Source organism: Larimichthys crocea, chromosome V (genome assembly GCF_000972845.2).
Source record: "Larimichthys crocea isolate SSNF chromosome V, L_crocea_2.0, whole genome shotgun sequence".
In the NCBI taxonomy this organism is placed as follows: domain Eukaryota; kingdom Metazoa; phylum Chordata; class Actinopteri; family Sciaenidae; genus Larimichthys; species Larimichthys crocea.
Genome location: NC_040015.1, coordinates 901978 through 915700, shown reverse-complemented (window position 1 = coordinate 915700; position 13723 = coordinate 901978). Strand labels below are relative to the sequence as shown.

Sequence of the window (13723 nt, the reverse complement as noted above, 5' to 3'; positions counted from 1 at the left end):
TTCAAAGTATCAAAGTTTATGTTGGATTTATTATTCTTGTACAAGAAGGAGCGTTTAACAGTGCAACACACAAAGGGGGTTACAGAGAAAAGCCTCCTTGAGGAGCTCTGACAGTTGGTTCTTTTACATTTTTAAAAAATGGGCTGTCTCCCACCTGATACAGATAATATCATAACTATAATAAATCTTTTTTTTTTGGTTTTTTTTTTTTTTGTATCCAAATGGTACTCCCCTAGCCTGTCTCTCCTGTCCTTGTACTACTGATTTATAATTATCTCTCCCTGCCAGCCTCAGTAAATCAGAGGCCAACTAAGTGAAGTGCACGAGACATGCAAAAGACAGGATACACACACACTATCTATATGAGTTAAAACATCTGCACCCCGGTATAATCCTATATTTTATAACAAAGATGACATCTATCAACAGTCCAAACTATATTTATTCAACTTAAAATAAAACTGAGAAAAGCAGCACATCTTTATTTCATTCGTTAAATAATTTATTTATAATTATATCATTATTAACTGCAGTCCTTTGATGAGATGTTTTGAAACCTACAGAGTGATAAAATTTTCAGACTGAAGACAACACAATGAAATCCTTCAAGACAGAACACGAGCTGTGCAGAGACGACAAAGCATCAGTAGGATGATAGAGGAAAAAACCCTATTTCAGCACATATAGCCATGCAGTAAAGTAACAAAAGAGACACGCGGAGCAGTAATAAACAGGATAAATGTTCACATAAGCTGGAGTCAGAGTTTAGTAGTTTTCTTTATTAAATGACTTCCACGATTAATAATGAATTAGGATTTTTTTGACTGACTTTGGCACCACCTTCAGAAAATGTTTCTTTTTTTTTATTTTTTACCCAAAACATTTGATTCACTTGCCTGCTCAGGCAATTGGGTCAAAACACTTTTCACTTGTAACAACAAAGACTGCCGTGTGACTGAGCGGACTCTGGCTCTTGCTCTCTAGCAACTTGACATGTCGTTAAATGAATCCGTTTTATTACAGATACTTGTCCTTCAGTCCAGTTTCCCTCTCCGGCCGCTCAGTCTGTACTGCACATGTGCAGCTTTCACAGAGAGTTGCTCACACCTGAACTCCTACAATCAATATCGCTGGGCTTTCATTTTTTCTTCTGTCAAGGGTGTTGCTAGATTGTGAAATGTCTCAGGACGATCCAGACTTTTCTCGGCTGTTGTTCCCCGTTGGTGTAACATCCTTTCACTTCCTACCAGATCAGATGTGTCCATTATCTCTACATATAAAAATGATAAATCTAGATGACAGATCTATCCCCCTCTACAGCTGTCACAGTACTTACTGCTGCACTAACACGTCCTTGTCGCACTGGACCTGGATTGTTTCCTTTTTTTGTAAGTTACTTTGGATAAAAGCATCAGCTAAATGAATAAATGTAAATGTATGTGAACTAAACGTATGTAAATGTAGATCAGGAGTACCCCTTTAACGCCAAACAAGCTCTGGTTCTGTTCAGGATTCAACAGTCAACAATACATAACCTTCTTATAAAGAATAAAGCTGTGTGCACTGAGCACAGGCCCGGCCTACGCTGCTGGATTTGGTCAGGATCTGGTTTTCTGTGGTGGTGCACTGTGTAAAAAGTTTGAGGAACACTGATTGTTGAGCCATGTTAATAATTTAAGATCACAAAATAAAAGTGTGTCACCATGGTTATTTTATTAAGGTTAGCACATTTGTCAACCATAACATGACAAACATGTGACTTTTATTTTGAAAACCATAACCGGAAGCCGTGCCTTGCAGCTCTCGCTGAGCTGACAGTGTTCCCGCCTCAATAGGAGCTCGGTGTTAACGTGGGCTCAGACACGCAGGAGCACCGACTCAGACCCAGACCTGCTGTCCTCGTCTTGTTGTCGTTGAGCTGTCAGTCACAGCGTCACGGTGACGAAGACCCGGGTCGGCTCCTTATCTCCGCACACTTGTGCTCCATGACATAACTCCGCTTTAAAACTACCGGGACTCTGTGACTCTGCTGCACGATTGCCACAGCCGGTGACATGCCGTTCATCGAGCACGTATCGGACTCGGACCTGGAGCGCTTGGCTTTGGAGCGGGTCGTCCCGACCCTGCTGTCTCGCGGCTACTGCTACGTGGACGGTCTCCTCGGGGAGGTGGCCGGGGACGCCGTGCTGGACCAGGTGAAGGAGATGCACCGCTCCGGACAGTTACAGGACGGCCGCTTGGCCGGCTCCGTACCGGGTGTCCACCGGAGGAGCATCCGCGGGGATAAGATCGCCTGGGTGAGCGGGTCTGAGCGCGGCTGTGAGGCGATCAGCTTCCTGCTCAACCTGATCGATAAGCTGATCTCCGTGTGCGCCCGCCGGCTCGGGGGCAAGGCGATCCGGGAGAGGTCCGAGGTAAGGGAGGCCTGCTGGGGGCGCGATCCGGTTCAAGTTCAAGTCCGTATTAATGCGTGTCTAAAAGAGCAGCAGTGTTATAAAGTGTTATAATGTTTCAAAGTGTAATGTCATCAGTGCTGTTCTAACCATGTGACTTTATTTAACCTAAACTGGGCTCAGCTGTTTACTTAACGTTTGTTTGTTGACATAAGACCTGAAATCTGCTTTCTGATTACAAACACAGACACATGGAAATAAAATAAGTAAAGTCAAATAAATAAAACAGGAATGAAAAGTACACATTTAGTAGCCTAGGATGAAAATCTGTGCGGCTCATACAATCCAAACTTTCTTCATATTAGAACGAAGTGACTTGACTGCCTGTTAATTGTATAACACTGTCATATTTTACAGCCAAACCTTTATTTATTATTTAACTTTTAGTTATCTGTATAGCAAACCATGTTTGTTTTAATGATACTTGTATTTACATTGTAAGATGTGCAGTAAAATACAAACACGAAATCAACAGTATTTTACTGTAATATTAGAAATAGTTCAGGCATTAAACATCAATCTGAATGTTTTTGTCTCACTGTGGTGGAGTGTTTTTACAACTTAAATGATATTTTTATAAGTTTCATATTAAAAAAAAGAAACCCCAGAAGTTTTGTAAATAATGGCGACATAAAACGATCAAAAAGTTGTCAACACACGGTGTTTACAACATGCTTCATTTGAACCATTTTGTTTTCAAGGTGAGGGACATGCTTTCATTCAATATACTCCTTAAAAAAATCTCTATTTTCAAATAAATAGGAAAAACGGTATTTTTCTGTAAAATAAACAAAGAGACAATATACACTGATTGCTGTGGGTAAACAGATACATTAATACTAACAATTGAAATGTGATGGTAAAGGCTTCAAGAGTCTGGAAAGTTGTGAAGCTGAAGTTGAAAGTGTTTTTGGCATATTGAAAAGCGCTCAACTTTTACTCTCAGAAAGCTTTTTGTTAAAAGCAGCACAGCTTTTAACAAAAAACATGTCTGACTTGGACTCTGAGTGTTTGGCAGTTATACAAAAAGACCCTGTACCTTCTCTGTTATCCTGACTCATTAGGCCAGAAACAATGTCACACGTCACTTGATGTCATTAACTTATAAAACAAAACAGACTGTACACTCCCACTCAGTCCTGAGAAGCGTTATTAGGTATTATTATTAGGTAATTAACCAAAATAATTCAAATGAACGACGTGACCAGATAAACCTGTAACTGTGGCTTTATACTTGAACAGCTGTAGATTCCTTAGTGTTGCTGTCAGATTTCTCATTCCCACATCACCACACATCTGTTTGTCATGCTTTAATTACAGTCCCCAGTGTTTACATGCTGTCATTTACTTTGTGATTTAGAGCGATGACAGAGATCTCATTGCCAAGCCTGCACGCGTCTTTCCTTCACTGTGATCGGAGCAGTGATGGTGGTGAACAGACGTCTTTACATGTGTTATTGTTACAAAAACAGCATCTGTAACTTCACGTCGTCTTAAGATCAGCACTTCAACCTCGGATTTCATTTGACATCACAAAGTCTATAATGTTACATTTTATTGGCTTCCCTCGCTAACATCACAAAGTTTGTGCCAAGGCTGATCAGTATTACTGAGATAGTGGACTGGACTTAAGTTTCAAGGCAGGTGATGCCAGGTTCATGAGATGCCTCCTGGTTTGTTCAACCATGCAGGACTCTTTCTTCCTTTGTATGTAAAATATTTCTCAGCTCCTCGGTGGTCCAAAAGGTGAAGCAGTTTAAAATGATCATTTACACACAGACACTGAAGAGCAGTGAGCTCAACTGGAATCTACAAATGGTCATGTTTCAGGCCATTGCTGACTGCAGCTTTGATCACTTTTAACATGTTGAAGTGGCCGCAGTGTCATTGTATGTTTTTCCTTTAATGCGTCGCCCACTGTGGGCCCTGAGCCAAGGCTCCAGAAGGACAGGAAATTCACTGGGCCAGTTCAGGTCCTGTGGGTGTCCTCTGCATCTGCAGTGTGTCGATTAATCATACAGACAGACGTGTTGATGGTGTGCAAGCTCGGGCTGAAGACAGGGTGTGTCGATCCAGGGATTTACCAGGAACGCTGCCCCTTTTTTCCAGGAAAATACTTTAAGGAAATAACCTAATATATATTTAGTTAGTGACACCTTCTCCCAGCCTAATTATAAACCATGCTAATGCTGTAGTTATATCTCTGACAAATATTAATTGTATGTGCTTATTGCTGCACTGTAGTTTGTTATAAACCATTTATTCAATGTTCATAAGTTCTTAATGAGGAGTGTTAAAGTTAAGTTTTAACTCTCTCTTAACTTTAATTCTTATTTAACTAACTATTTTGTTAAAGTCACATTACGCACAAAATGGCATTTATAGTGATTTGTCTCCTCCAGTATGTGTAATCTCACTGTGATAAATATGTTCAGCTGTACACGAGTATTTGTTCTGATTACATTACTTATGATCAAGGTCAACAACAGCAGACATAGCAGCAGCTAATATTACTGACTAGTCCAACAGCAGTCAGCCCAGCTCGGCGTCTGTCTTTCAGCCTTTTATTTCACCAAGCTCTCACCAACCACTAAAAGTCAGTCCCAGATTTCTCTTGTCCAGCTTGCTCATTCGCTCTAACCCAGCTCCAGTTCTGGCACAACACCGGCTCTGCTCCCTGTCAGCATTCCCCCACGCCCTGGACCTGAACACCTCCTCTTCTTCCCGGTGGTCCAAAATGCCTGTGGTCCAAACACTAACACTCCCCCGGTGCTCTGAGCTCACAGTCCAGGCAGCCCAGCTAACAAACTGAGCTAACATTAGCTAACAGCAGCTACAGTTGGCAGCAGTTTACTTCACTGTCCATCATAAACTCTGTAAATCACAGAGAGTTGAGGCGGAGCAGCCGGAGGACATCAGAGGGAAAAGCAGAAAACATGACAGAGACGCCACTCACCTCAATAAAAGAACATTTACATTACGTTGCTTTAATCTCAGCTATCTTTTCATAAATGTCATTGTGCATCTTTTTGTCTATGTAGCTGTTTCGTTGCTGCTTCTTGTCAAATTTTAGATCACTTCAGTGCATAAATGTGTTTCCTTGCAAAAACAAAGAAACTGTTAAATTTACTAAGTTTTCACGCCTTAGAGTAAGACTTTGTATTAAACCAGTGATCCTGTCTTTGACCTGTTTTTACTCATAGTTTTTGTTGAGTATTGGATCTCTCTTTAGAAGAAGATTGAACTGATTTGACACAGAGATGTTTAAAACACAAGATGAAACCTCTCTGTGCTGAGGATTGTTTTATCACTCGCACTTAAACACACACACACCTCATAAAGGCATGCAGATGTATCAGTGGACATTCTCACGTACGCACTCAGCCTCTTGTTCAATTATTCACTCCCTCACTCCTCCTCAGTGCACACTAATGCTCGCTCGCTCACATCCACACGTCCACACGTCCACTGATTTACAGTATCTTTACTTCCCTCACACACAGACACACACATTCCCAGCATGTCCGCCCCCGTCTTCTCATGCAGCAGTGTACAATGAGCCCTTATCGCACGTGTCTGTGTGAGTTATCAGATGGAACTTCTTAAGAAAGCAGATCAACCCAGTTACAATGGGAATACACATATACACAAACACACACACACACACACACACACACACACACACACACGTATCTTCTGGAGATGCTGCAGGAGAATAAACAGCAAAGATCAGCAGGATAAAGAAGCTTTTCTCTTCTCAGTTTTTGTTTATAGAAACTTTTAATAAACTCAAGCACGTTGTTTATGTCAGCTTGTAAAACACTTGATATGACTATGACTTTCAATGATGAGGAAGTTTTATGACACCTCAGTTCAGATTTAGATTCAGTTTATTATTGGACAAGTACTGAGACAATAAAATGAAGTTTAACTTCTAACCAGCTCTGTAACTACACCTACCTGTCAATCAAAGCATCCATGCTGTTAATTCTGCAGCGAGTTCTATATAAATTCACCCTCAGTACAGTTGTCATGAACGTGTAAACCAGCCGTGCAAGAACTTTGTTTAAAACTGGAAGAAATCTCTGGTACAAGCCACAGAGAGCATGGCCACATGCTGGTATGATTCAACTGTAGATGTCACTGATCATTCTGGGGTTTACTCATACAAGACTCATGTCATATGTCCTGTATGTTGAAATATTTTTTGGTTACTGTAATAATCTCTCCCCCAACTGAAGAATTTAAAAACATCAAATCAACCTGAAAATCCCCCAAAGTAGAAACAAACGACGGTTTCTCTAATCAGTTCATCGTGTCATCGTTTAGAATCTCCTGACATTTTATAGGACAAACAAAAAATAAGATTACAGTTACTTTTATTATTTTATGATAACTCATTTAGTTGTTTGGTCCATAAGCTGTCAGAAAATGGTGAAAGGTTTCTCGTTTTGTTAACAAACCAAAGCTATCCAGTCATTTACTCTGACGAGGACGAAAGAAACCAAAAAATATTCACATTGAAGAAGCTGAAGTCAGATTATTTGTATCACGGGATAGGTGACAACTAAATCAATTAATGCACGAATCGTTGAAGATCTAAGAGGACGGAATAAATATCAACAGTGAAATACACAAAAACACATCGACACAAACATTAACAAAGTCTCAACGAGAAAAACTCAAAATATTAAAGAAGTCCAAACTTTAAAAATGATTTGTTTATTGTTTAACAAAAACATTATAACTGTGTATATTTAGATTTGTCAGCATACATATTTCTTACAGTACAAATACTTATAAAATCTGGCGTTTACCATGTGAAGAACCCACACAGAGCAACATCTGTTAACAACTTTTATTATTTTTTAAGTTTCTATAAGTGTTTACTGTAAAAAAACAAAAAAACTAAACTCATTATCAAACGTTAACCCTCATTAATCTAACATGTTCGCCGACAGAAGAAATGTTTTAGGTACCTGATTAAACACGGCGTGTTTGTGTGGATGCTCATTTAAGAGAGCAAACTAAACAGCATATTTACAACTCTGCTGTTGGCATCACGCTAGATTGTTTACACGTCACACTGAGGCACGCACGCACACACACACACACACACACACACACACACACACACACACACACACACACACACACACACACGTGTGTGTTTGAACAACGTGAAACATTTCAGTCTTTAACTTCTGTTAAACAAAAAAAACATGGTTTATCACACCTTAACGTTTCTCTTCTTCTGTGATTTAAAAATAGTGAATGTTTAAAAACATGACACAGCACTTTACTTTGGTGATGAAGGAGAAAGATAACAGTCAAAATAAAAGCTGTGTTGACAGACATGATTACTTCCTCTGGGTTATTTGCCAATACGACTTGTGTACATCAGAGTGTGTGTTGCGGCCGTGGCCGACGGCTTCAGCTGCACGTACACAAATTGCATAATTGCATACATGCATGTTCATGTTTGCATGTTCTGTGTGTGTGCAGCCGCTCAGTGCTGGGAGGGAAACGACAATAAAACCGTATGAATCTGTAATATAGAGACACTTTCCAGACAGGGTGAGGGGACGAGGGGACGTGGGGGTGGACGGAGGGGGGTTTCCCTGTGTCTCCTCCCTGCAGCGCTGTGACCTTTTGACCTGGACAGGAGGCGGATGACAAACTGAGACCAGCAGACGATTTCAAACATGAGACCATGTCAGTGTCAACAGAGACACAAACTGTGGATTTCCTTCCAGGAAAAACCAACAGCTGATCCTCTGTGGGGTTATCACAGGCCACTTCACCGGTACAGCTTCACGCCAAGTGTTCATGTATTCATTTGATTAATTATTGACAGCGTGACTATCTCAGGTGTTTGTTGCAGTCTCTGGCTATATAAAAACGTACCTATATCGTCTAGTGCTTGTTTTTTATCCTCCTTATTTCTATATCATTTTTTAACCTCATGTTAGTTTTGCAACAAAACAAATTCCTTGTGTGTGTGAAGGACAGATTTTCTTATAGAAAATATCATGTAAGTGTAAAGAACATAACAGTATGAAAGGACATGCTCTTTATATACGGCTTGATTAATCTGCTGCTCCGATACGTTTCAACCTGAATACACCAAGAGACACTGACGGACATGACGGGACAATCTTTTTTATCAATATCTATTTTAGGATTCAGTCCTGACGCCCCTCAGTCAGGTGGATGTGAGCAGAGCCAGACTCACGCTCCTCACATAGCTCTGTCATTAAACCATCAACGGGCTGGAAAGCTGCCAAACAACAGCTCAGAACTCTCCCACAATCCCTCCCTCCTCTCTACGAGAAGATAAGATAAAGACTTGACTTGAAAACAGTGCGAGGCGATTTTGTTTTGAATCCTTTTTTTTTTTTTTTTACAGTGTATCATTTCCTCTCCGCCCAGCCCTCCTGTGTTTCGCCACATATTTTCACTCTGTAGCAGCTCACTTACATGTTGATGATAATGAGTCACTGAGGTCTAATCACATGCATGTTGTCTATGTGTTTGTTTCTTCAGGCCATGGTGGCGTGTTACCCTGGAAACGGGGCAGGTTACGTGAAACATGTGGACAACCCGAACTGCGACGGCCGCTGCATCACCTGCATCTACTACCTCAACAAGAACTGGGACGCCAAGGTGTGTTCAGGGACCGTTACCGCCTCTGTTTAAAAGAGTTTAAGGTCATCTGCGATTATAGACTGATAGTGAGACTTCCTGTCAGAAGAGGGAGTGAAGCTTCTGACTTTAATCTCTTTGTAAAGCACGTTGTATGGAAATGTTTGTCACGTCCTGACTTGATAAAATCAGAAGAGGAGATCACGACTGATTTGTTTTATCAAAGTTAACAAGAAGCATTAAGTTGTCGTGGTAGCAGAAGTAAAGTTAGAAAAACACAAACGTGATCAGACTTTCAAAGTTTAATGCTAAATTGTGATGTAACGACCAGCTGATGTCATTGTTGTCATTGATCAGGAGCATGGCGGCGTTCTCAGGATCTTTCCGGAAGGGGAGCCCTACGTGGCTGACATCAAGCCACTGTTCGACAGGTTGCTCTTCTTCTGGTCCGACCGCAGGAACCCACATGAGGTGCAGCCCTCCTACTCCACCAGGTAACCGGTCAGTCACTAACTGATCCTGACAGCAGGAGAGCTGTTCAGCTCATGCTGTCGATCTATGAACTTACATTTACAGAGGGTATTTTTTAGCATTACTTCAGGAGTTCGTTGTAGTCAAAGTCATTCCAGTTGTCAGATGTAGAAACAATAAAAAGATGAATTACAGTGAACACAAAAAAGTCACATCACGTGATGTGAAGCTGCGGTCTCTCGCAAACTGACAAACATACAACATTAAATTTTAATGGTGCATCTCTACAGATAAATTTAAAACATTTATTTTAATATTTAGTTTGTTTTCACCTTCAATAAAAATACACTGAATAAAATGATGATAGAATTTAACTGATTTTCAGCTGAACGCTGTCAAATGTTGGAATCTTTACACTTCGACTGGCTGCTTTAATAGTTTTAGGTGATTTTTTAAAAATCACTGCAGAGTTTAAGACCCAAGAGTTTTATTGTCTCCACATTTGGATGACTACTAAAAGAGATAAGATAGAAGATAAAATAAGATGTAAATAAAAGATACATTAATAAAGATAGAATCAGCTTTGAATTTAGCTTTTTAGCTGCAAACTGTGTTTGCACGTTATGAAAGTACAGGTGTTAAATCATAAAATAAAATTTAAAAAATATTTTTTATCATTGCACAGACGCTGTTCTAAACAGTCTGGAGCTGAAGTTTCGTCACAGTTTTTTTTACTGTGGAGAGAAACTGCTGGAAGTCCAAAGACTCTTAAGAGAATTTAAGAGCGGTATAAAAATAAATAAGTCTTTATGATTAAGAACCAGCAGAGGGGAGCAAACACAGACCAAACAGTGTTGTTGTTTCTGTTTCAGATATGCTATCACAGTTTGGTATTTTGACTCTGAGGAGCGAGCCGAGGCTAAGAGACGCTTCAGAGACCGGACAGGTAAGAACGGAACAAGACGTCTCAGACTGTGATACACACAACACCTGTTAGCGGATACACTCACTGTTGGATTGGAGTGAAAGCACCGGTAGACTTGAACTTTAATTTATTTCCTTACCTGTGTTTCAGCTCAGCAGCAGGGCAGCAGCTCCAGCTGATCATGAGAAAACATTGCCACCTGGTGTTGGACACCCTGACCTGCAGGAGAGGACGGTAGGAGTCCTCCTGACTCTCAAAGCTTCTGGAAAAGCTTTAAAAAAAAAGGCAAAAAAAAAAATTCTTTCTGGACTCTGGACGAATCGCTCCGGCCAGTGTTGGGGCTGGAAAGAACGACCTGCCTTCTGCGAGCGCTGCTGTAACCTGACCGATGATGCGTTCAGGTGACCTGCCGTTGCTCTGGACTTTTCCTGCTTTACATCACATTTGTGCAATACTCTCTTCTGATTTTCACTGAGAGCCCTACTGAGACGAAGGAAGACAGCGGACTGCTCCTTTTTTAACGCTTCGCCTTCAGCACGCTTCAGACTAGAGAAGGAGGAGAGACAGAAAACAGTGTTTGAGGTTTACATTGGAGACATGATGCTTACAAACCTGTCAGAAAGCTTTCATACTTTCATATGTTCTTTGTAAGACATGCAGGAATGTTGCGTGTTTAGTTCTGGAGGAAAATGATGGAACTGTTTACTAGTAGATGATGTCTAAATTTCCACCAACCAATGTGGGCTGGAACTCATAACGATGTTGAAGATTAAAAAAAAGTTAAAACTGAAGTCACGTGTTAAATCTGTACATTTATTTCAACAAGTTCATAAACATGCATCATTTTATACACACTCCTTTTATACATTTATGGAACACGTCGTTTTATGAATACATACATTTATGCACCCTTACTGTTATGCATACTTTTACACACATTTTATATATATTTTTACATACATGTATACACACATACCTTTATACATATTTTACACAAATTTCGTACACACACGTTTATGCATACATTTATACAGACGTACTTTTAGACATACTTTCATATGCACCATTTTATAAACTTATACATACATACTTTTATATAGTCATAATTTTATGTACACAGGCTTTGATACGTACATTCACACATGATTTTATACATACATTCATATACACACATTTTTATAGTTTTATACATATTTTTATTCACTTAATCTTATACATGCATACTTTTATTTATATATATGTGTATACTTTTATACATCTTTTAAACATAAATTAATACACATATGTGTACTTTTATACATTAATATTTCTATACATTAACATTAGCATTTCATTTCAGATCTGTATGGCAGGAAGGAAGAAGGCTTTGAAACACAGTAACTATTAGTAGATACGTTTACACATACGTTTAAACATTTATACATGTATGTACTTACACACAAATTCATACATACACACCTTTACACATACATACTTTTATACATATTTTTATACGTACTGTAGTATACCTGTGTGTATCAAAGTGTGTGTGTATGAAGGGTGTGTATAAATGTAGAAGTCCGATCTGATGCAAATAAAGTGTTACCAAAAAACACTCGCACATTAAGCAGCCAACAGGCGACAAATGAAATGAAGTAGCTGACAGCTTAACTGTCAGTATTTGCAGCATGCTTTTTTGGACTTTAAACATTTTTTTGATTGATTTTCCTGAAATGTTCCTGAAATATTCCTGAAATGTTCCTGTTGTTCCTGAACGTTAAAATGGCCGCCGGCGCTCTGCTGCACGTGCACTCCATACTCTGCCGATGGAGAAGGGCGAAGAGGAGAGAGCTTCCACTGATGCAGCAGATTTGACGGGCGGCGTGTGAAGCTGCTGTCACGCAGCGAGCGTACCAGGGCCGATGAATAATTGATGCTCGATTCAAACACTTCTTCTCAGACGTTACTGGGCCGGAGTTGCCAGCGCCCTGAAAGAATAATGCTTGCTGCCGACTTACACCTTTAAAACTGATGTGTCGTTTTCACTGCAGCCTGAGGTCGTTTCTGAAACAACGTGTTGGTGGAAGAGAACATCTTTGTCTCATTCTAGATTCTGTCCTGTAATGAAACACGTCACATGTGAAGAGAGTTTTCTAAACTTTGTGGTCCAACAAAGCCTCACTCAAAGTCTTCTCAAAGAAAAACCTTTAGATGAAACTAATTTTGAATTTTGATTGACTGCTGTGAGTTTGATTAGTCGTGCTGAGTGTAGCAGATGGGTGGAGTTAATCACACTGAACTTTAGAGCACAAACACACAGCTGTTTTTAATATATATATATTTTTAACAAAACAAAAAGGAATTTAATTTAATAGAAATCTGAACTCCCCTGTAGTTCCTCTGTTGGTCCTCTGGATGTCACTGTAGCTCCACACTCTGTTTTTAACTCTGCGTGAGGAAGAACTCAGTGTCAGCTGAAGATGATCAACCACGTGTCCATACACTTTCTGTCGGCATCTGTCTTATTTGAATTGTAGACCAGTCTCTGTGAAAAAAAATGTCACATTTAACAGCAAAAATATGAATTAAACCAGAGAGAAAAAACAAACAAACACAGGGAAGTATGACAAAATAGGTAAAAAAAAAAATATAAAGGAACGCATGAAGAGATAAAATGTGCTTCCTTTGATCTGCTCAGGCTCACCTGACAGGAACCAGGAAAGGTGAGTACAGCGTACTTGGACAAAGAAAACACAACAACAACAAAGAAAGTATTTATTTCTCAATGACTGCTGACCCTGCTCGTTAAGGGGAAAAGGAAGCAACATAAAACCAGATGTATTCTGTAAAATAGAGTTATTTATTGGCAGGATTTCTGATTAATAAGACAAAAAAGGGCCAGTGGATGCTGCTCAAACCAATGCTACTATAACCAAAAGAAAAAAAACAAAAACAGAGAGAAAACTTCAATATGTAACTTTCACTTTATGACCAAAAAACTAAACTAAACTGAGGGAATTTAAACAAAGTATTTCTGCGTGTGTGATAAATAATCAGCATTTTAAATATACATGGCCCAGGTAGTTAAACAGTATCACATTTAACAAGTGAACTCAATATCTGACTGTCAGGCTCCCCAAACTGAGTAAAACTAGTCCTCCAAATTGGATCTTGTGGTTTGGAGGCCTGGTGCTGGGTGCCACTTCAGGCAGGATCCTCTTCAGGATGTGATGAAGATCAAGAATAAGGA

The 13723-nt window shown here is 39.7% G+C and overlaps 1 protein-coding gene across 2 annotated transcripts in view; it reads left to right on the top strand.

Moving 5' to 3' along the window:
- egln3 (egl-9 family hypoxia-inducible factor 3) overlaps positions 1–11285 on the top strand; it is a 14324-nt gene extending 3039 nt beyond the window's left edge. Inside the window, exons 1-5 of one of the 2 annotated variants that reach the window (XM_010738285.3) lie at positions 1791–2414; positions 9000–9119; positions 9456–9592; positions 10442–10515; positions 10645–11285. In XM_010738285.3, coding sequence (XP_010736587.1) covers positions 2055–2414; positions 9000–9119; positions 9456–9592; positions 10442–10515; positions 10645–10673 — 720 coding nt within the window. In that variant the 5' untranslated portion in view covers positions 1791–2054 and the 3' untranslated portion in view covers positions 10674–11285. Of the gene's footprint in view, positions 1–1790; positions 2415–8999; positions 9120–9455; positions 9593–10441; positions 10516–10644 lie in introns of those variants that run through there. The other variant, XM_010738284.3, reaches the window with a different exon arrangement.
- The last annotated feature ends 2438 nt before the right edge of the window (positions 11286–13723 follow it).